Below are 24,479 nucleotides of genomic sequence, written 5' to 3' on the forward strand. Positions count from 1 at the left end.
GCCATGGTGACCTCGGAGAAACTGAGCAACTCCATGTAAATTGACTTTAAAATATATTTCTCATTGGAGTCTTGTACTTCCCAGTGATGCCAGAGAGGCAGAGGTTTGGTTCTATTAGACACTTCATCTGGCTACTAGTCGAGCCAGCTGACTAGTCTCTACATTATTTTTTTTTTTTGTAACTAAATATATTTTTTAATCCTGCAAAAACTCCTGGTAATCATCCGAGAGAAAGAATAAATGATATGACTATTAGTTCTGACAGGAGCATATCTGCCCCTTCCCAAGAAAAGTTATAATTAGAACTCCAGGGTTTGTTTTTTGGTGAAAGAAGTTGACCTCAATCACCATTAGTGGATTTGTCCATCTGTAGGTAATTACAGAAACTAGAGTTGGGACTAGTCTCTAAGTTACTACACTTCAATGAACCTCTAGAGTTTCCCTCTCCCCAAGCTGCAAAGATGGAAAAAACTTTTTTATCTTTTCAGAGACAAGTCTAAAGCAATAATTTTTCTTCCTGGTTTTACATTAAGTTTACCAGTAAATAAGATGGAGAATAGAAAGATGAAAGAAAAAATTCCCATATAAGCAATCATGGTGTTTATATGCTTAGTATCTTCCTAGATTATAGATGGGAAATTTCATTAGAAGGTGGAATTCCACATTGTCATGATTTCATAAATATTAAAAAACAATACTAACAATAAAAATGACTCATATTATTAGGAAGAATTCATATAAATCAATACGAATTCAATCCGTAAGAGTTCATATAGATAAAATTCTATCCAGATAGTATTATTATAGTGATCTGACAAATTCAATTCCAATGATCCACTGGTTTCAGTGCAATAAAATTCAGTAAAATTTCACCATAGCAAAGACTTTAGGGAATTGGTCAAATTGTGTTATATACAAGCTTGGAACTACATGCTTTTCATTTCATAGTAAAAGTTAGATAATAATGGAAACAGTTTTTATTTCTTAAAATTTTATAAATGAACTAAATCACTGTGTTCATTTGGCTCTTCAGGAATTGTTCAAAATGGTCTCATGAAATGTACAAATGTGTGTACAAGAGACTTGATCGTTTAAAACTTATGAAGAAAAATGCTCATCCAAATGTAAAATAGCTGTGTCAAATGCTGTGCTTCATAGCTCTGTTTATTGTAAGAGTCCCCATAAGCTGTATTATACCTGCAGCTGCAGCATTCTTCACACCTTTGCCTTTTTTTTCCTCCAGTCATCCATGTTAATAATTGACAATATTACAGTCATCAGAGATGGGAATTAGCCAATATCAATGGGTTATCTTTTGACTAACGCTTTCTTCTTTGTAGTTAATGGCTCATCAAAGACATTCTCAAACAAAGGTATAAGTTTGTGTGATACATTGGCAAGGTAGCATATACAAGATATATGTAAAGGGCTATTTTCTGGAGAAACAATAGCAAGAGTGACCTCATAGATTCTCTAATCCCTACTAGAATGCCATCTATAAAGCAAAAATTCCTTTCAGGAGCGTGGAGCAGGTAGGCAAAATGTTTCTTTTAAAAGAGAAAATTTGTAAAATTAAGCTTTTATGCATGAAAACATTAGGGAAAAACTTCAGAGAGAGAAGTTAAGAAAATAAGCACTTTTTTTTTTTTTTTTTGCCTGTTACGTTCCAGCTCCTCCTCACATAAGATACACTGATATTACAGAACTGTATTCACAGTGAACATGCAGTTCTGTTTTATCTTTATTTTGTATAATACTGGGTAACGTTCATCCCTGCATGGTTCCCTCCACCCAGTTGCCCAGAACACTAAACCACCATAGCTTCTTTGTCTTCCCTTCTGGTCACATCTAGCAAATCACCATGTTTGGTCAGACCAACTTATTTAGCATCCTTCATACCAGGCCTTCCTCCACATTCCCATACTTCTTTAAAGCACTCCTCCTTTCTCACCCTGATGACTGCAACTGCCTTGATCACTTCCTGTCCCCCCAGCCCCTCTTGCACACAGCTATCAGACTGACCTTTCCACAGCACATCCATTATTAGGGTGTTCACTCTGGAGACAACACGACACCCCCATCCCAGAGAAATAGTTTTATGCAGATCTTGAAGATCACTTGGGGGAAGGTGAGACGTTTCTCATAGGTTTAGTAATCCAGAAACTTTCTGGGAGTGAAGTTATTCAGACTCCAAACGCTTACCTTGGATACGCAAAGTTGTTGAAGCCTGTCAGGGTGAAATGGATGGTCCTGACCAGGTGCCAGTGGTGAGGAGAGACAACCCAGAGTCCCTGAGAAACAGCCGCCTTGGCCCAGCAGTTTGTGCAGTAGAATCCCTTTTGGCAATGTAGAGCCCTCCGACCTCCAGGCTTCCCTCCAGAGAAGGAGTTTCAACGTATGCCCAAAAGGCATGACGAATCCATTTCTCATCACTTGTGGTCCTCTAAGTGGCACTGCAGAGGCTCATAGTTAATAAAAATTCTGTTCTTGCACTAGATGATATCATATTTTTCCTCAGCCATTTTCTCCTTTGGGGACTTTTTGGACCTTTGCTGGAGAAACACAAAAGATGTGTGCATCTCCTTTTCTCTGTGAAGGAAGCCTTCCTATAACACCAATCAAAACATGCAGTGCTGGACATAGGTGTTAAGGATGTAGAGTGAGTAGAAAATCAGCCATCCTGCCAGTCCATATGACCAAAAAAAAAAAAATGGCAATCTCCAATAGAGAGATTTGAAATTACAAAGGATTAAGATGCTTCAGAGCAAACAAAAGAAACTTCAAGGCAGGGGGAATGATACTACTTCCTAAATGTGAAGATTTTTCTCCAGTAATAAGCCTATCATTTGTAGAGTGCTTTACTGTTTGCAAAACCCTTCTGCATATATTTTTCTCATTTAATTCCCATAGCAATTGTGTGACATGTTGTGATTCTGCTTTACACATATGAAAATTGACCCTCAGAGAAATTAATCAGAATGCCCCTAATCTCAGAATTTAATAAGTGACAGAGTCTTGACTTAAATTTGTGTCTTAATTCTCCTAACTCAGTGCACTTTCCAGTCTACCATATGCTCATTATGTAGGTGGTTGCATGTGACATAGGAAGTAGGGTAACGTTTTATTTTATCTATCATTTTCTGTAACTTATAAGTAACATACAGAGCATAAGATGGGTGCCATTTCCTACATAGTGATTACTTTTCAGATTGCATTTCAAGATCATAGTTAAGAGGTTTGTTTGTCCAGAAGAAGGTGAGGCCACTCCCTTTGTTAAAGTGTTTCATTTTGCTACACCTAACTGCACTGCAGGCTTTATGCTGCCTCTGCCCCATTACTGATGGATACTTAAATGCCAAGATCACTGCTAGGAACTTTCTCTGAGAATATGCCATCTATCCCATGTCACCACTTTTTCTTTGCCTTCAGAGTGAAGATGTGCTCTTCAGTAATGTATCAGGAACACAACTATTTGCCCTTTGTGATACTGAGATACAGATAGATAGGTAGATAGGTAGATAGATATAGATACACACACACACGTACGTATAATGATAATACTGAAGGCTGAAAAGTAAGGGTGTCTGATCGCAGACACCTCTTCATCATTTCTGTTATGAGGGATGAAAGAAGTAGTCTGCATGTCTCAGAACTGAAATTCACTGACAAGCTAGCACTCATGTTAACCAACTTTTGACTAAGGGAAAATTTTAATTGACTTCTTTTTTTCTGACTGGTTTTATGGTCAAAAGACAAAAATGCAAACTGTTAACCCACTTCAAGCAGTAATGATTTAAAAATCGTTAAGGTGCTTTATAGTTTTCAAAGTCTTGTTGTGTTCTTTTCTTTAGTAAGATAGAGTTACCCCCAATTTACAGATGTGAACGCTGAAGTCTGTTGACTTGGCCATCGTCATACAGCTGTTATCTGATTTGGACCCCAAATTTCTCATCCCAAACCTCTGCACTGATTCACAGATTCTGAGCTGACTGCGCGCGCACACACAACTTTGTGACTTGCAGGAAATAGAAATGAAAACCAAAAAACCCTTATAAAGTGCAGCCGTATAATGTAGTTATTCTTGTTGCTCCTGATAATATTATAGAACCACATTTCTACGTGTGTTTTCATGTACTGTGTTCTCGCGTTTTACTTACACTCCAGTGCTTAACAATTGCATTTTCAAGCATATGAATAGAAAACGCCCAGCTGCCCCACCAGACCAGGTTGACATAATATGAGCTTTCTGTTTACTCACTGAATAGGCACAACTCGTGCCCTGCCAGCTGCTTTGTCCACAGTCTTAACCTTGCTCTGTAAGAACCACCTGTATGAGTGGCTGGATGATGAATTCTATACTCTGGTTTGCCTTGGGATCTTCTGTTAAGATTGACTCAGATAATACCTCTGAGCGTGAACAATATACCACTTTCTGAAATAGGTTTGGACCACTGCAGCCAGGTGGACGTGGACTTCAAAAACACCGCATTGAGAAGGAATACCATTTATGGGGAGCTTCTTGGATGAAGAAACTGTTGAGAAAGAGAAAAGCTTAATGCTGCACTCAGGATACCTGAGTACTGGGTCAGGGTGTATTAGTATTTGGAGTATTAAGACTGTGAAGAATTGCCCTGTCCTACTCATTTTAGATAGCACATTGCTCTAAGATCACGGTGTAGAAGCCAGATTACATCCTTTTTACTGGAGGTGGGAGATGATTCATAAAAGACACCTATCCAGAGAAATGGACTTTTTAACAGTGGAAACTGATACCAGGGTCACTTTAAGATCCAGCAGAAACTTTGGTAGTAACTTGAATAGCGAAAAAGACAAGCCTGTGACTCAATGCAGAGAAAGCCTTTTCCGTACATGTAACCTGATGGCTACACTGAACCTGAATGTCAGTCCTTTTCAGGACTTAGAAGCACTTGTAGTTTCAACGCATAAGCAACTAGCAATCATCAGTACGTCAACTAAAACTCGGAACTTCATATTATTTAAATAAAATCATCATGCTTTAATCAGTGCAGTCATTAAGGAGAGTTACATATGTGCTTTACTCTTAGTCAAACAAAATCAAGCACCTCCTCATGCCCCGATGACATTATACCTTATTTGAACACAGGCCGAGCATGTTGTTGCTGGAATACGGGGAAGAGATGGTGTTGAGTTCGTCTAAACCTTTCCAGTTCCATTTGTAGACAGAACCTTGAGATATTTGGAAGCTGTGTTTCTGCTGCCTGCAATGATAGTTGTTCTACTGGAGATGTAATTGTGAGTGGGCTGTGACACCGGACTTGTTTGTTCCAAGTGACCTTATCTCAGTATCAAAACTTGGCCCAGGGCTTCCCTGGTGGCGCAGTGGTTGAGAGTACGCCTGCCGATGCAGGGGACACGGGTTCGTGCCCTGGTCCGGGAAGATCCCACATGCCGCGGAGCGGCTGGGCCCGTGAGCCATGGCTGCTGAGCCTGCGCGTCCGGAGCCTGTGCTCCACGTCGGGAGAAGCCACAGCAGTGAGAGGCCCGCGTACCGCAAAAAAAAAAAAAAAACTTGGCCCAGGACCTTGAGGGCATCCCTCCCCATTCAGTCAGGAGAAGCAGGAGCGAGGGCATGGGTGGAGTGAAATGTGTGAACAAAAGTGAGGAGCTGCTTCCCATTGAGATTAACTCCCTACCACAGAGAACTCGATTTCTAAACTGTTTAAACTTGGTCTGCAGGGGATTATTTTGTGATCCTTGTGTGCTTCCTGCATCTGTTTAGTCTTAAGTGCTTCCTAAAACATTTTTCAAAATCCACTCGTGATTTTCTAATCCTTCCTAATACATGCGCTGCTTAAAACGCAACTCTTCTCTTTCTTTAATCCTAGCTTTGAAAATGCAAACCAATGTGTGGGCCTTGAGAACAGACTGGAAAAAATGAATGAGGGCTGTTGGATGTATAGCTGAATGTTGATGGTTCTGTTCATGCACCTTACAGAAAATTTCAATTTGTGTCTGCCTGGTCACTTCAATATGAAAAGTTAAGGCATTGTCATTCCAGCCATTGTTTATGTTGGATTAGGGTGAAATAAATGTATTGCACTCCCTCTGCTGGCTCTGAAGCTGTAACAGCTTATTAACTAGACCTATTTTTAGATGTATTTCCCCATTTTTTTAAAAAAAGCAGTGTGTAGAAAAAGCAAGCAAAAACTGGGAAAGCTGTTAATTTTATTGTTCATTTAAAATGTCAAGAAAAACAAACATCTGCTCAATGTCTTTGGTTCGGATGAGCAAGAAAGCCTGCAGGTTTAGGCTTTTCAGCACAATAGTAAGAAAAAGGGGGGGGGCACCTCCCTTCTCCCTGAGGCATGCCTCTGACAGCCTTGTAAAAATTACTTGGTCCCTTTCAAATACTGAAATAATCTTTTCCCAGGGCTAGTCAATAAGTATGTTTTGTATGTTCAAAACAGTCCAGGAAAGTAACAGCATTTGTTTTTCTTGGGGTGGGAAGGAGGAGAGAAGTTGTCTTTCTCCTGGTGTCAGAAAGGGAAGCTAAAAGATCACGCTGAAACGTTATACCCCAGGGAAGGCCACTCCCTTGCCGGAAAGCGTGTTATCCACAAGGCTGGAAGAGAATCACGGCACTGTGGAATTTTACAGCAATGGTTCTACTCGTGAGTGAGAAGAGGCTACCAGGAGAGCAGAATGCTCCAGGTGTCAGGGGGTCCTGAGGACCCCGAGCCCTGTTTTTCTCCTATGAATCAGCAGATTGAGGTTTTCCTGCAAAGGCGCGTCCTGTGCCTGGGCTCCGCTCTCTTCTTCTGCTCTTGCTTTGCTCTCTTCCCCAGGCGTCTGGATGCCAACCACATCAGCTCCGTGCCCCCCAGCTGTTTCAGTGGCCTGTATTCTCTGAGGCACCTGTGGCTGGATGACAACTCTCTGACAGAAATCCCTGTCCAGGCTTTCAGAAGTTTATCAGCGCTGCAGGCCGTGACCTTGGCCCTGAACAAAATACACCACATACCAGACTACGCCTTTGGAAACCTCTCCAGCTTGGTGGTTCTGTAAGTTTCATTGATTTTTTTTTCCTCTCTCTTTTAACAGTTTCTAAATTCACTGTAACACCTTTTCATTCACTGTAAGGCCTTGACCTTAAACAGATAGCCCTTCAGACTTTGAATAGGGACATTTTAAGGGAGGGGAAACCCCCCAAAATGACTCATAAATGTTCTAATTGTGTAAAAGAATTAAACAGCATTTATCGAGCACCTGCCAAGGGCCAAGCACTGCTAGGCATTCAAAGATAACAAAGTATGACCTCTGTCTTAGGGAAGCCATTGTGTATTGTACAGGTAATCACCACGCTGTATGGTTAGTCCTGCGACCGAAGTTAATAAAAAAAATCCCTTATTTCTGATTATAATTTATAATGCAGGTCAAATTGAAATATGCCCTTCTTATTATTTAATAAGAACTTCTTGACCCCCTTCCAAGGGAACAGAAGCGAGGAATGAACCCTTGACAGCGAGCTATGCATTTGTATGGCTTTTTTCCTTTGAGGTCCAGATTTCACTATTTCAAGTAGATCAAAAAGATTCTCAAGTAATAGTTTGAAAACTAATCAGTTCAAGAGTGTAGAAGGATGTCCCACGTGTATAACTATGTCGATCAATCCTGATATAGGACAACAGTAGCTGCTTGACAGCCTCTAAGAGCAGTGTGCATGGAGACTTCGTGGAAGGCGTCTTCTGCACTATTTCTGGCTTTGCTCCATGCCCCCCACCAGCCCATCGCTCTCTTCAATCACTCCACTTTTCCTGATGACACGTCAGTCTCTTGCACTGCAGTATATACTCCTCTGACGGCTGGCCAGCATCTCATCCATCTTTTTAGGCTCCCCTCAACCCTCTTTCCTCATGTGTTGCATGTAAAAAATCCTCAATAAATGTCACAAAGATGTCACATGAAACCAACATATATTTATTAGAATGAAAACCTTAGTCTGAAAGGATAGGACATGTGGGGTAATAGTAACGAATTTCTATACTGAATTTCACATACAAAGGTGACGCTTCTATCCCACCAGAAGCTGGGTAGGTGCTTTAATTTTTCCCTCCACTAGAGCGAATGGATTTACAGAGATCCAGCTATTCTTTTTCCCCCTGTCCTTAAGCCCATTTTCCAAAAACCCCTTTGGGACTTGGTCCGGTTTTCAGTTATGCACACAGCTGTTCTCACTGGCCCGCCCTGACCTAACCAATTTAACCATTGAGCCAAAGATGATAATTAGAGCCATTTATACTATGTCAAGATAACTACTCTCCTTGGGCAGCCAAAACATCTGATCGCCATTCTCTGTGGCTGACATTGTTGTTTCCTCTTAACCTGTAGCCCCACCCTGGGAATGTAGCCATGATAAGCCATCAGCTTTAATAGAAAATGTGCTTAGTACACCTAGGACCTTCCTTCCATCCTCCATTTGTCAGTGTTGGTCAGAATCTCTAGTTAGTATCCTACATCCCAAAGCCACACTGAACAACCTGAATTTACTTTTATCAGTCTCGTTGCTCACTCCATGATTATTATACACTCCATGCTATCTCAAACCCAAAAGGTAAAACTGTGACTGCCTATTAAATTCTGGGGTATAGAATCATCTGTGGTAAGAGTGAACGGGGCGGATAGCCTTTAAAACAAACAAACAAAAACGTTAAACAAAGCATGTCTTATATATAATCAGTGCATTCTTTAGCATAAGTTTCTTTGGATTTCAGCAATCAGAATGTTGTGCGTAAGTTTCCATGTGCAGTGTGCCTTCCTGACAGTCAGTAATGTTCTCCTGCAGGCATCTCCATAACAATAGAATCCACTCCCTGGGAAAGAAATGCTTTGATGGGCTCCATAGCCTGGAGACTCTGTGAGTTGACCTTTTATTTGTTTCCCTTTTTTCAGTGTTTTCAGCACTATTCTGAAGGAATCGAAATAGCCTTCAAGTCAGACTTGCTATTTGGTTTGGTTAATTGCCTGAGCTTTAAACAGATATTTACAGTGGCTTCATCTTACCCACCCACACACACCCTACAGAGCTGAACAATAAAACAGATTTTGTTTTAATCTATCAAGAGTGATAAATTAGTTAGAATCCTTATAAGCTAAATGAGATGTCCTCTACTGAGCAGTGACTGTTTGCTTAGGAATGTGTTCTGTCAAGGATCAGTTCCATATTGTCACTCAGGATCACTATTCATGAGTCTGGTCCAACCCCCCCGAATGAGAGGATGCGGAGTAGCAAATGCCAAACTCTGTCCAATCCAGAAGGAACAGGCGTCTCATTAGCAAATGGTGAAGCTTCCTGCTGAAGCAACTCGGAAGTCTACAAAGTAGTAACAGTAGTACATTTATTGAGTGTATCTCTAACCAATATTGTACTGAGCACTCAGCATACATTGTTTCAGTCACTCCTACAAACATCCCATGAGAGCAGGTGCTACCATACCATTTTAGGCTCCAGTAAGGTTAAGTTACTTTATCAACACGACATAGCCAGTCAGTGCATAACTGGGATTTGCTTCCTTCCCTGGTTTGACTCCAAAATCCATGCTTACCACTATACCCTACTTCCAAAGAGTGGGTCAAAACCTCAGTTCTGAGTTGGTCTGTAATAAAAATACATAGAGTCCAGCCAGCTGACCACCCAGAGCCACAGCGAGAACAGTTCTTACGGGCCTCCCCAGGGCTGAGCCGTTTCCTAGGGGAGGGGCTGCTCTTCATCGCCCTGTTGAGTAAGAGGCCTAATGAGGGTGCTCACAGGCAGTGAGATCACCTTGCGTGCTGGGAGAGGAAGTGGTTCCAGCTGCGCCCTCCTCACGTCCATGTTTCTAACACTCCAGTGTAATAAGCCACACAGCGCCGCTGAATCTGCAACACTGGCTCTGACCAGGACTGCGGAAGGACATGACCAAAGACCACATCTCGTATGGCTTTGGAGCCCTTGTTCATTTGCATGCAGAGCTCAGCACTTTGTACCTGGTCAATTTAGCTTCTAACCAGATCTGGGTCCACTCATTTCCTGCGGGACCTAACAGCTGTCCTTCCAGGGTTACTTAAGTCACTCTGTGCTTCCTCTTAGAAAGGAGGAATCATCCTCATAAGGAGATGCCAAAGGTGAACTTGTCCAGGCAGGACTTTGAAGTCGACTTAAAGGCACAGGCAAGCTGTTCCCATCAGCGGCTTGGAAAAATTAGAACATCTCCCTTATTTACACAAAGGCTGGCCTGGGGAATATTAGCAATGGATAGCACCTTCCAGTCCTTTTCAACACAACAGGAACAGAAAAACAAGATGGGCTTTGATAGGTATTTCCATAAATAGTCTTCCTCACCGCCCCCCCCCACCACCACAGGGCGCTTGAGGCAAGGACCCAGGATTGCAAATTCATGCAGTACATGCATTCAGGGCAAATTCATGTGAGTCTCAATGTCCCCTCTTCCCTCGCCTTGCCCAGGGCTACAGAGGCTCAGTAGATTGGTTATTCCCAACCTCTTCCTTTCCCTCACTAGAAATCTAAGTAATTTATAAGGACCCAATCCTCGTTTAATCAAAACAGAGCATCTGGAGAGATTTACAAACAGGAAGAAAATTTATGTCCACAAAAGACACAAGTTTCCTGCCTGCTGTATAGCTTAAGGATGGTTTGTGCCAGACAAGTAGGAATCTTGATTCATGTTTAACTTGGTCAAATTATCTCTCTCTTAAAGTTAAATAGGAATTCTTCCCCACAGAGGAAGATCTAACCACATCTGATTGCCTGACCGAAAGGTTTTTCTGCGTCATCTGGGAAATCTGCCCTTCCCAGAGACAAGGAGGAAATTACTTTTTCATATGGAGATGTAGATAAACGGTGGAGTTAAGTCTAGAAAGCGCTTGTGAGTAATGGAACTGAAAAGCCATTTGTGTCATAACAGAGAAACGAATGATTTGAGATTGTTTGGCCATTCCGTCTCTATGCAGGAAGGATGATAGAGAGCTTTGCCTCACAGACGTCACCCTTCGGATCTGAATCTTTATTTGTGACCATGTGGAAATTCTAGACCTGAGGTTCTTCCTGAGAGTACCCTGTACCACATAAGCCTCTCCAAAAGTAGGCTACCATCCTGGACCTCAGGCTGGGAGAAAGACAGGAACTGTACCAGAGTCAGGAACAAAGCCACTCTCCTAGATGTCCTCTAGGACATCTGAAAAGCAGTGGGACAAAGTCAGAGAATGGAGGAGGGGACTGGAAAGCGAATGTGGTTCAGGAGCCCCGAGGAGGGTACAGACTAGCTGGCAGCTTGGTGAGCGGGGTTCGGGTGAAGAGCTACAGCGGCCAGCCGCCAACACCTGGCCAAGCGTCCCTCCCGCTTGGACATTCACGCTGCTGTATGTCCCCTCCCTTCTTTTAATGCCCAGTGCCATTGAGCCGTGACTTTCTGAAATTTCTCATGACCAGTCTAATGACCATTTTAATGCAGATACTTGTGGAATGATGGTGGTCAGACAACCAACACAATCTCTCTTCATTAAGAAAAGGAATGAGAATTGTTATCGATGATACTGGTCCATGGGAAGAGCATGTTAACGTTCCTTGTAAATGTAATATATATGAATTTTTAAGTGAAAAACTGAACATATTATTTACTTATTTTCAGAGATTTAAATTATAATAATCTTGATGAATTCCCCACTGCAATCAGGACACTGTCCAACCTTAAAGAACTGTAAGTAGGACAAATTTAGTGGGAGAACTATTCTTTGTGAATTTATATTAAAGTATGTTTGACGATTGCACCTAATACGACTTACTAGAAAAATTTAAAAGGTCATGTAAATAATGATTAACTACATCCAAAATACATTTAATTTGCTTCTATCACCAACAAACGGCAGATAATCATTTTTTAATTTATAATGGATTTCTCTAATATATATATATATTAGAAAAAAGGATACATATTTCTTTAAGCCATACTGTTTTTCTAAGCCACATTTTCCCAACATTTATATACGTTATAGGTTTGTAGAGAACTCTATCGGAATTCAGTGATTTGCTGAGCATTTCAAAAAGACAAACTTTCCTAGGTTGCATAGGACTGGAGGAACACAATATATGTGCCTAGTGTAGTGCTAGATGCCTTCATATACATTATTTCATATTTTTTAATGTTTCATAAATCTTATCTAATTCTTAAAGAAACTCACCATTTTACTACAGTAAAGCGAACTTTCAGCTATTAGGTTGCATATATTGTCTTTTATATATTATAATTACTTTTCTTTGTACCTAAAAATGTGAATAACCTATGTAATGTTCTAACACTTGGAAAGGAAAATAAACAGAGAGCCTATTCTCTTGGCAGAGAGAAATAAGACACACAGCTAAAGGAGGTAGACAGCAGGGCTTGTTTATAAGAAAAAACCTCTATGTGGTTCTGCCTCAGGAAACCCCACACGGGGCTTAACTGGGAAGTCATCATTGTCCGAGTCAGGCAGCCCCAAGACTGCCATTCACCTCATTCAGCCACAGGCCCACATAGACCAAAGACCATTGACTCTACCCCTCTGCCAGTCAGACAACATTAGCACTGACAGATGAGAATCAATTTGTTATTACAGACTCACTGAGCTGGGGCACCTTTCTTCAGCTCAGGAAATTTTGTCCTCATAAGGAGATTACTTAACTCTCTACTTCACTGCAGCTTAAGTCAATTTTCTCTTCTCCTGGCTTTAAATGGGGTAAAGAGGAGCGATCATAATCCTCTCTCCAAAGATGGTTTCCTCGGTCTCAAGTTGTTATACCATGATACTCTATTGGATATTAACAGATGGATTTTCTTTTTATAGCATTAGGTTGTAAGTTTCCATAAAGCACAGTTATTATTTTCAGATTCTTTATTCCTCTTTCCAGATGACAGCTTGTGATATCTTTTTCTCCTAGAGAGTACGTGAGGGCACAAACATTTCAAAATGCATAGAGGAATTTAACCTTATCCTCTAGTTACTAAAATTGCTGATTATTGCCACGGGTTTGGTGAGGGGACTATTAAATGATTTTACCCCACAGGTTATTTTCTATAAATTATCTTTTCCTCTCTTTCTAGAGGATTTCATAGCAACAATATCAAGTTGATACCTGAGAAAGCCTTTGTAGGCAACCCTTCTCTTATTACAATGTAAGTAGCCATGGTTCTTTTCGATTTTTCTATCCTGCGATATAGCATGAATTGCACTTTTAAGCATACTATATTTGCCCAAGCTTTGTCTCGGTCACTGTAGTGTATATGGAGATGTTTTGCTAAGTTTTAGCCAAATGCTGAAGCAATATTAGAGATTCTTTTTCTTAGGACCTACAATGTGCATTGCCTTATGTTTGGTATCTTCAAATGCCTTGTGTCACTGCACAATAATCTTACGAAATGCTTTTTTGCTTATCTCTATCTCCTAAGGAATAAAACTGATTTTTACAGCATCCATGTCAAGGTCACCTAGTCATTCAGAACTTGAACCCAAGTATAGTAGAAACATAAATTATTATGTTCTCACCCCCAAAAAGATAAATATATGATAAATAGTTAATTATCTAGGTTGGGGGAATCCATTCACCATGTATACATATATCCAACCAACACACTGTAAGCTTTAAATGTACAATTTTATATGTCAATTATACCTCAATAAAGCTGAAATAGAAATACATACATACATACATTATTATATATGATAGAGGTCCTTTACCGCAAGGAGGGGGAGATGAGGAGACTACTGCTTTACGCTAAGTAGCCATTCGATACCCATTCATTCTCGAGTCCAAACACTGAGTTACATTTATACAAACTAGGATGTAATTCTGGAAAGGTGCATATGTTCTAGGAAGGTGTATATGAGGATCTGTATGCCATAATGGCATAAGATAGAGTTACAACTTCAAAGTAGGATTAATTCTATGTTTCATAGTTAGCACAAACAGAAAATTGATCCTGTGTAGGTACATATAGGAAGGTGAAAATACGTAAGTAATAGGCTGGCTCTTAATTAAAAGACAACTGGCAGGTTTGGGACATAGTATTGGCCTAAGGTCATGGGTGGGGGGTCTGAAATATGGAGGAGAGTAAGGACGGCTTCTGAAAAGGACTCTAGAGCACTTCCTGGCAGATATCCGGCATCCTGTGCCAACTTGATAGAGAGGCTTTCTGGAGCCGTGTAGCATTTGTCACAAATGCTCTGGAATCCCAATTAGCCCTGACAACTGAGAAAAAAAAATACCATTCATCATTTCTGAAACGTTCTGACAGTATGTTGGCAAACTAAGGGGGTTAAAGTTTGTTGCCAGTAAACATTAGTTCTCATTAGAGAGTATTTACGTACTGAGAAGCTGGCAGATTGCATTGCCTTTCTTTGCCCCTTCTTTCCTTGAAGCCACAGGACTGGTTTTCTTAATCACCCTTTTGATATGTTAATACCCCTTGAAGAGGACTAACAGCCCCCCAATACTTATTAGCACTTCTCTCCACTCTTTGCTGGCCTTGACTGTTTTCTCCCGGAAGCTCTTCTGTCCTTGCTTCTGCCTCCATGTCTATCTCTGTCACTACCGTCCCCGCCCATACTCCCCCCAGCCCAGATTTCTTTGCTTTCCTTGTCCATTGGCTACCCAGGCCTCATTTCTTCCTCTGTGGTCCCCATCCTATCCATAACTTCTTTCCATCCCCTCTGCCACCAGCCCCTCTGCTAGCCATTACCTCTAGATTTCTACCAGTCTAAGGCTCACCCCCCTGCCTCTACCACCAGCACAGTGCTCACCCTGGAAGCACAGCATCCATGTTGTCATTCTCTTGCTGTGAAACATACAGTCAGTGTTGTCTGTTTACATTAAACGCCAACTCCTTTCCCTGACAGTCTCAGCTTTCCACATGGCCCCAGCCAACCCTCCTGACCCATTCCTCAGTTACCTTACGCCATAACCCAGACCAACTAAGCTACATTCATAGGACAGATCCCCTCCTTTATTTCCTTTGCTCCTATGATTCCGTCCCCTAACTATGCTTGTCGAAATTCTGTTTTCCAGGGTCTATTTCAAATGGCATTTTCATGAAGTTTTTCTTGACCTCATGAGAGAACTCCCTCCTGAGAACCCTATAGCTCCGCCTTGTGTTTGTGATACTTATGCCTTATGTACATAAGCATGTGTATTCATAGCTGCCCATTGTACTTACATGCACGCAGGTATATGAACCTAATTACATACAAACAAGCACATAGTGTAGATAAGGGATAATGTAATATTCTGAGGACAGCTCCATTTCTAAATTGTAAGATGTATAGTCCTCCTATAATCGAAGAGAATGAAAAAAAAGAATATGTGTGTATATATATATATTCCTGAACCACTTTGCTGTACACCTGAAACTAACACGACGTTGTAAATCAACTATATTTCAATAAAAATATTTTAGAAAAAGATTTATAATAAAAAGATGTACAAGAGAAAACAAACAAAAAAGACCTATAGTCCAGCTCTAGCCCTTTCTCTTACCAGTTGTCTAATCGAAGGGAAAAGAAGAAGTCAGAGGGTGGGAGTGCGGACGGGGATTTGGCATGTTGAGTGACAACTATATCCCAGGCCCTGTGCCAGATGTTACATGTGCATTAGCTCTTTTAATGTGTACACACACCCTCCTACTAAGTATTATTACCTTAGTTTAACAGATTAGAAAGTTGAAGCTCTGGGAGATAATGAGCTTACCAAAATATCTGAGCCTCAGCTTCTTCCTCCAAAAATGAGGGAAATAGTACCTAAGTGTCTATGCCGTGGATCTTATAAAGTTGGCAGGTGGATTAATTGAGCTCTAGATGTGAAAATGCTTTGTCAACCAGAGAGTCATATCCCCTTATTTGTTTGTTTTATCCCAACTGATTCCAAGCTTCTTCAGGGCAGGAACACCTTATCATTCTTATTCACATCCCCAGCATCTAGCATAATGCCAGGCACATAGTAGATAGCTAATGACAGCCTCCTTAATAAATCAGTCTTTAACGGCAAGCAGTACCTACCCTCATGCTTTGAGCATAAGAGACACCAATAAATATTTGTTGAATTTAATTGAACTGGAAGGATGTCTCAGCCAAGAACTGTTTGTGGGACTCCATTGACCAGGCGGTTCAAATACCTTTACATTGAAAACATCTGTAAAACAAAATATTTCTGAAGTTCTAATAATGTCTTACCTTTTAGAGCAATCATTGATTTTTTAAAATCTAATGTTACAAAAACCCAGAGTAGCAAATTTCCTCTCAAATAATTTGAAGGATCCTTTGTGTGTGTGTCATAAGATTTGACCAGAGGATATGACCCTCATGTGACTATATAGAACTTCATCTTTCTTTAGCTAATGATATAACCGCCAGCACCTTGAACTACCTTTTGCCACTCAATGGATAGGCCACAGATATTGGAGGCAGAGGAAGAGCTTTAAGTATAACTGTAGTCAGTTCACTTGCTTTTCTCCATAGGAGCTGACATTCATATCTGCCTTGCTGTCAGAGATTTTCAATTTTATGTAGTATGGATTTCTCAGCAAAAGTCTCATAATACGAATGAAAATACTTTTGAGGTTTACCTGAAACCAAGTAATCAAAATTACACAAGTACATTGAAGGCATTTGTTGAAATTCTGAACAGGTGTTCATTTGTCATTCAAGTTTTATACTAAGACGTTGGTCTTTGGATTTTTTCAGACATTTCTATGACAACCCTATCCAGGTTGTTGGGAGATCTGCTTTTCAACATTTACCTGAACTAAGAATACTGTAAGTGTTTATTTCTCTTACAGAACATTTTCCCTTTGCAAGGTTGCTGTGAAGACCAAATGAACATTTCAAGTGCTTTGAAATGGCCATAAAAATGACCCCTTCCTAGAATCTTCTCCCAGTAATACTCATGTACTCCTCCTTCTAGGACTTTGAATGGTGCCTCACAAATAACTGAATTTCCTGATCTAACTGGTACCGCGAGCCTGGAGAGTCTGTAAGTACTTGAGTAGGCTCTTGACTTTGCCCAGAACTTGCACTGCCCTTCAAGCCTGACCAGTCTTAACATCAGTGCATCAAAATATGTCACTGTGTGATGCCTAAATACAAGAATGATGTCTGGTTTGTGTTTCCACAGGACTTTAACTGGAGCACAGATCTCATCTCTTCCTCAAACTGTCTGCGATCAGTTACCGAATCTCCAAGTGCTGTGCGTGTCAGTAAAGCAATAATGTTGTGTAAACGGGGGTGAAATGACCAACATTATTTCAATAATCCTTTAAAAGAGGAGAAAGTTCTTTCCTCGCAGGTTTTCAGGAGGTCAGGCCTCCTTTGCCTACTTGGGGCCAGGGAGGTGGCTCTCAGATGTGACCCTGGTAATAATGGCAATGACGTACCCCTTGTTTCCAAGTCCCAAACAGTCTCCCATTAGAGTTTCAACTAGCACACATTTCCCTTCAGAAAATGGATATGAACAAGCCAAAATAACTTCATTGCCCCCAGCCCCAAATCCTCTGCAGAGCAGGAAAAAAAAAAAAAAAGAAAATCATGGATCAAAAACCCAATATGGATGCCAAAATAAAATTATCAGACCCACACAGACCTTGATAAAGGCAAGCAAACATTCTTCCGGTATAGTTGCTGGTGCCACGTTCTAATGTTTCATCTAATGGCTAAACAGCTTGCATATGTTATTTCTGTTGACTTGGGGCTTTTTTCCTCTGCCCTTCCCACATCTTACAAAAAGTAGTTTATAGGAATTGGGAGAGCCTTGTTCTGACCTTCCATGTTCAGCCTCCCCCCTCAACGCCCTGTGATCTCCTTCTCAAGCAGTGCTGGGATGTAGTGAAAGCACCCTTAGTCTCTCGCATGGCTCTGTTCTCACATGGCAGACTTCTGCGGCAGTCGAACGCCTGTGATTCCAGCACAAGCTTTCCGGAGTAACAGAACTACAAGCAGCTCTACAAATGTCAAGTGGAAGAATGGGAACGTTCTTCAGTGATTCTGCCTTCCCCTCTCCCCAGCCCACTACGTCACTTTCAGGCCGCAGTTGCTCAGTGATAGGAGTTGCAATAAACCACATAACAGCCTTAAAGTGAGTCGTTCATGTATAAAGGAAGGGGATTAAGAACAAGTCTCCTCTTCCTCACCTCGTATCTCCCTAGAAGGTATAGATACAGGTGAGGAAAGAGAGAATTAGGGAAGTAAAGTACATCTGTCAAAATCACACTGCAAGAAAGTAGCAGAGTTCGAATTCAAATGCAGATGGTTTGATTGAATAACTGGGAGAACAAGTATAGACACCAGGTGGTGGAAATCTCAGTAGCCGTCTTCGAATTCTGCCCACCACACCAAGAATAAGCATAATTATCCTCCTTTCTTCAGGAAGCTGGCTCAGTAACATGACCAGGATTTCACATACTGTAACTAATAAATAGGGAGCCAGTATTTATATCACATCTGTCTCCAGTATGTCACACAGCGAACGGTAAACCACCTGGGTCTAAAGCTGCATACACCGAGGCTGACTGGCGAACTGATTAAGAGCAGAAGCTCTGGGGTCTATTTTTCTGGTTCAAATCCGGCCTCTATGCTATCACAGTATCTTGAGCGAGTTATTTATCCCTTCCGGGGCTCCATTTCCCAGCCTATAAAATAAGAGATGTAGCCACTTCCTTCAGGGGATCGTCATGAGGACGCAATAAGTTACTACACGTCCAACACTTATACCAGCACCTGGAGCACTGCAAACTCTTCGACCATGTTAGCTCTTATCATCGTCTTTCTCGCTTCCTTTACACCATTATTCTTTCCTGGAGTGGAAACCTAGAAAGGCCTGAAAGACAGCAACTGCATTAATGGCAGTATCCGGCCATTTTCAAAGCACATCAACCTGTAGCGTTGATTTGCTCTTCACAACAACCCTGCAAGATCAGCAAAGCAAGTATCTTCTCATTAAAGAAGAGAATTGAAAAAGACATCAGTGCTTCATCCAGCATATCAACGAAGTAGAATTAAAGTTGATAGTAGAACCCGGGGTCATGAGTCATGACATTTACTCCACTCTGCTTTCTGTTCTGGAAGTACAGGTCTGAGAGCTCTCTTCCTTTGGCTGCGTCATCCACTGAGTAGCTGTTACATGAGGCAATGTCACTGTACATGACTGATTTTGCCTCCGAGTTGCTTCTTCTCCATGGGAATGACTTGACTGTGTGTGGCTTTCCCCACTTACTAGCTGGTGATCTTAGTCTTTGCTTTGTATGGGAATCAACACAGATGTTTCCTTCATAAGGTGACCACAAAGATTAAATGAAATAATTCAGGTCAAGCTGTAAACACAGTGTCTATATATAAGAAGTGCTTGATCAATGCTAGCCATGAAAATCATTAGGTAATAGGTAGGAAGGTGGTGACACTGTGTCTTTATGTAGAAGAAGGTTTCATGTACCCTCTACTAAGAATTACACAGGAAGGATTGTTCCCCTTGCTGTCTGTGGAAATGAGTGAACCAGATTATTATCAGCTTTGATAATATGTGTGTCCATTTTATCACATTCACTACTTTCCAAAAATACACACCATATTGTTAATCGGCTGTATTTGTGCATAGGTGTGGGGCATTTTTGTTTTGGTTTGGTTTGGTTTGGTTTGGTCTTTCAAATCTCTAGTGTAAACTACAAATTTGTGTTTGCACACAGCTTTATCTGAATTATTCATGTGTAGTAAATTGAACTGTATTTCTACTTAAGTTCTATTTATTCAATAAATGTAAGATAAAGTGATCAATTTCAAAAATAAAGTAATTTAAAACCCTCTCAGAAAACAATATGGATTTTTCAGTTGCATAGTGGTGATCTGGTTTTAAGAATTAGAATCAGGCATGAAAGTGAGTTAGTTGATTAACTGATAACTTTTAAAACATGAGGCAAGATTTTTTTTTATATATATATATATATATATATGTATATATATATATATCTGTTACTTTATCTACCAGCTTTCTTTTTTTAAGCTTTCTGCAAATTACCATGGCTTGTTTCAGATTAGTTATATTATACTATAAATATGTCCAGATGTTTTTGTTATTCTGTAATTTGTTGAGTTTGGGCTGAAGACTTTCTTAGATTCTTTTTCCCCCCTTGTAATGATTGATTTCAAAGTTAGTGCTATGTTTTGAATTGTTGTTGGGATTCTTTTTCTGTTGATTAGAAAAGAACCAACAATGATTCTCTCAACTGCACAGATACAGCAGCTCTTAGAAACAGAGGCACAATTATTTAATTTAATTTGTACTCATTTCTGTAAGATAATAGCTAGAACATTGTAGATCATCACTAACAAAACATAAATAAATTCATTAAGTAAATTATTTAAATCAATTAAAGAAGTATAACAGTTACATTTCAGTTGACATCTGAATCTACTGCTTAATCTAATAATGCCTATGACTACCTGCTGCACATCAGGGCTGGGGAAAAGTTCATAGTCTGCCTTTGGGAGCTAGATCATGGTGGAGGGGAAAAGAGAGCAAAGCATGTTTCCTTACAATTAATATGTAACAGATTTTTCCCTTTTGTACCTTCTGTTTTTCAGAGATCTATCTTATAACCTGCTAGAAGATTTACCCAGTTTTTCAGTCTGCCGAAAGCTTCAGAAAATGTATGTCTGTAAGAGTCTCTAAGTCACCAAGCGCAAACCAAGAGCCAAAACTCACATTTCCAGGGGTCATTGGTTTGCTTACCCTGTGGTTCACTGGGGAGACATGTGATGCTTTCCCTTCTTACACACAGGAGCTGTGACTGTATAGGATGTCTGTAAAGTTGGGAGACATAGACGATATTATTTTACCATGCATTATACTATAAGTAAGGCATTTAGTATGTTGTGGGTTTTTTTTTTTTCCTAACCTGTTATAGTAATGAACTGGGTTTATTTGAGCTTTGGAACTTTTTTGAACTTACACCTCCAATGAGTGGCATTATTTTTGTTTTGTTTTGTTTTTTTTCCTGAACACAAGTGAGGCTCATATGCATGGCATTACGTTTTAATATGGGGGTACTTTTGTTGGTATGTTTGCTTCACAATAGTAACCTTCATGGGAGTTCCCTGGCGGTCCAGTGGTTAGGACTTGGCACTTTCACTGCGGGGGCCCAGGTTTGATCCCTGGTCTGGGAACTAAGATCCAGCAAGCCGTGCGTGCGGCCAAAAAAAAAAAAAAATTTCTATTCTAAATCACAATAGTAAGCTTCAGAAGAGGTGCCGTATTAGTCGTATTTCAGGTGCCATTGATGCTACTTATGCATGAAACATTTTAGAATTCCTCTCTGAAAATTGCCTCCTCCATAAAACATCAGCGTTGTTGCTTTATAGTCATGCTTTGGTTTTGGTCAAAACAATACTAACCATCTATCCTTTTCTGCTTAATTTTTCTCCGAATGCCTTTGGGCGAGGAAGGGAGGGGAAAAAAAATCCACCTTGAAAGGTAACGACTTGACACTCCTGAAGACCCTCCAAGGATATAAGAAAGACTCAGAGGGCAGAGAGAGGCGTCCTCAAGGTGTTTGAATGATGTTGGCATTTAGAATATAGCTTCAGATTCACCCAAAGGGAAGAGCGGCTTTGAAAGAGAGGCAATACTTTTTTATGTGGATACACTGCAGTGTTCTTTTTTAAACAAAAAGAAATTTTTCTCAGTGTCACTCGGTAGTCGTAGTTCATGTGTTCCTGTGACTGAGGGCAGGTGACCCCTCTGTAAAAGTTCTCTGAAGACTAATCTTTGAAACCTGTGGCTCTGAAATGAATCTTTGGAACCTGTCATTTCAGAGACCTGCGACATAATGAAATGTGTGAAATTCGAGCCAACACCTTCCAGCAGTTGTTTAGCCTCCGCTCTCTGTGAGTACTCCCTCTCGGCAGCTTCCCCAACATCGAGCACTTTTTATCTCTTTTGGGTCTTCCCCTAATATTTTCTTTTCACTCTATACTTGTACTGTTGGGCCTTTGTGCATGTATCTGCTAGGAGAAGGCAAATATTTTGCTCATGATCATTTCCAGGAACAGGTTCAAAAGCAGTAAATTTGCAATCTGCCCTCTGCCAGTCAGCAGACGTGAAACTCTGATAAAGGGGAAGGAGGCCAAGCTATTGAACTGCCTACAAAATGTGTTTCTGTTCCTAGCTGGGAATTGGCGGAGATTGTTCTGCCTGCAAAACCGGGGTGACCACACAGTTCTTCCTGCCTGTTTTTCTCTCCTGGTCAAACAGTTTTTCAATGTGAGTCTCTCTAAGTGCTTAAGAATCACCTGGAGGTGACTGTAAAAAAATGCAGAGTTCAGGTTCTCACTTGCCTCATGAGTTAGACCCTCTGGAGTAGGGCCTGAGAATCGGTATTTTAACAAGTACACTAAGGTTTAAGCACAACTGTCCTGGAAAATGCTTCTGTTGCTCAGATGACTAAGATTTCTAAATATTAAATTCCATTTTATGATTGAAAATACCATATATTTGACATATATTATAGATATTAATATATTATGTAAATGTATAATATATTTTAATATATACTATAATAGATTATTATATATATTAATATATATTGAAAATACCATAACTACTGCTCCACTCTGATGTGCTTTGCACATTCTGTGCTACAGGACTCAACACTCAGCACTGACATCAGGTAGACCACACACTACCTGAAAATACCATATATTAACCATAAGTTTAAAAAAAACGGTAACAGGTTTTTTGTGCATGACAGATTTTTTCCATCCCGAAACTGGATTTCAGTGTAATTTTGGTGAACGATGACAATATGTAATGTTTAAACTGCAGGATGTTGTTAAAAACCCTTTCTTTCCTAAAGTTTTTCTTAACATTTAAGAGACTATACCTTCATAAAATAATACCATTCCTCAAAACATTTTAAATTCACCTTGGAGAATCAGTTTCTCCCAGAAATTCACTTTGAAAATCATCTTGCTCTGAATTTAATTGTGTTGCCCTTTCCTTACTTTTGGTCTAAAATCGGCTTGTGAAGTTCTTTAACTTTTTAAAATAAATGTGAAACAAAGATATTGTACATTACCTACTTTTATTACCTGCCTTGTTCACCAGGTTGGAGTTCTGGCTCTTTCCAAAAGTTAGTTCTTTTTCAAATATATCAAAGATTGATATATTTGATAATACTGTGTTGTACAATTGAAATTTGCTAAGAGAGTAGAACTTAAATATTCTTCACCAAAGACCCATGAATCACTCTCCTAGATCACTGTCATCACCCTCCTTACTGGACTTTCCACCATCAGTCTTTACCCATTCATCTCATTCTCCAAAGAGAATTTTTCTTAAGTAGAAATTGAATCATGTTACTTCCCTGCTTCAAAAATCTTCTGTTATTCCCCTATTGTCTTCAATACCAAAACCAAACTTCCAAGCACCATCCTTCAGAATCTGATTCCAACCCCCTGGAACACCTTTATCTCTCACCCACCAGTTCCCAGTCCCTTGACACATGGACCATTGTTTCTCCTGGTCCTGTCGCCCATTGGATTCCTCCCCACTCTTAACTTGCCCCTGTCCATCCCATAAGAACAACATCTCCTGTCTCTGAGCCCTCTCCACTCTGATGTGCTTTGCACATTCTCTGCTACAGGACTCAGCACTCAGCACCGCCATCAGGTACACCACGCCCTACCTGAAAACGACAAGAATTTTTTCATCTTCTTATCCCCAGCATCTAGTGCAGATGGCAGGGCTTGCAACCCTCACTGGACACGTATTTGATGAGCAGCTCAACAGAAGACAGTCTCCTGCCCAATTCCCATTTGTAGCTTTCCCACTCCTTCCATGCCATTCTTTCCCCTCGTTAGCTGGAATTTTCTTTTGTTCTGCCATCGATGAAAGGAGAAAACTAAAAAGGCTTCCAGTTTTCCCCAGTTCAGGGGCCTTTCAAATGAGAATGTAAATGTTCTGTGAATACCATTTATCCTAAGTAACTCAGGGGGCCCAACACCATGAATAAATTACTTTTCTGTGCTAGAGAAAAGTTGACAGTGATCACTTTCAGTTTCCTCAAATGTCTACACTTTAGTTCCCTTCTGAGTTATGAATTTTAAAAATACGAATTTTAAGTTCATTGCTCTTTTTCTAAAATGTGAAATTTCTTATTCCTGTAAAATTATCTACATTTCATTACATATATGTCTGTGGAGGGAAGGGGTGAGTGAATTTTATTTCTCAATAAATTGTAGATTTTGTTATCAAAGGCTTTTATTTCTAACATATGCTAGCCCCTCTCTTCTTCATTTCCCAGTTAAGAAATAAATGTCCAGGGGCTTCCCTGGTGGCGCAATGGTTGAGAGTCCACCTGCCGATGCAGGAGACACGAGACCGTGCCCCGGTCCGGGAAGATCCCACATGCCGCGGAGCGGCTGGGCCTGTG

At 40.5% G+C, this 24,479-nt stretch overlaps 1 protein-coding gene across 1 annotated transcript in view; it reads left to right on the forward strand.

Moving 5' to 3' along the window:
* Positions 1-24,479, forward strand: part of LGR5 (leucine rich repeat containing G protein-coupled receptor 5) — a 120,947-nt gene that overhangs the window by 87,999 nt on the left and 8,469 nt on the right. Inside the window, exons 5-13 of the mRNA XM_067697348.1 lie at positions 6,828-7,043; positions 8,825-8,896; positions 11,667-11,735; positions 13,116-13,187; positions 16,747-16,818; positions 16,967-17,035; positions 17,177-17,248; positions 20,632-20,697; positions 21,862-21,933. Coding sequence (XP_067553449.1) covers positions 6,828-7,043; positions 8,825-8,896; positions 11,667-11,735; positions 13,116-13,187; positions 16,747-16,818; positions 16,967-17,035; positions 17,177-17,248; positions 20,632-20,697; positions 21,862-21,933 — 780 coding nt within the window. The remainder of the gene's footprint in view (positions 1-6,827; positions 7,044-8,824; positions 8,897-11,666; positions 11,736-13,115; positions 13,188-16,746; positions 16,819-16,966; positions 17,036-17,176; positions 17,249-20,631; positions 20,698-21,861; positions 21,934-24,479) is intronic.

Source organism: Pseudorca crassidens, chromosome 11 (assembly GCF_039906515.1).
Source record: "Pseudorca crassidens isolate mPseCra1 chromosome 11, mPseCra1.hap1, whole genome shotgun sequence".
In the NCBI taxonomy this organism is placed as follows: Eukaryota; Metazoa; Chordata; class Mammalia; order Artiodactyla; family Delphinidae; genus Pseudorca; species Pseudorca crassidens.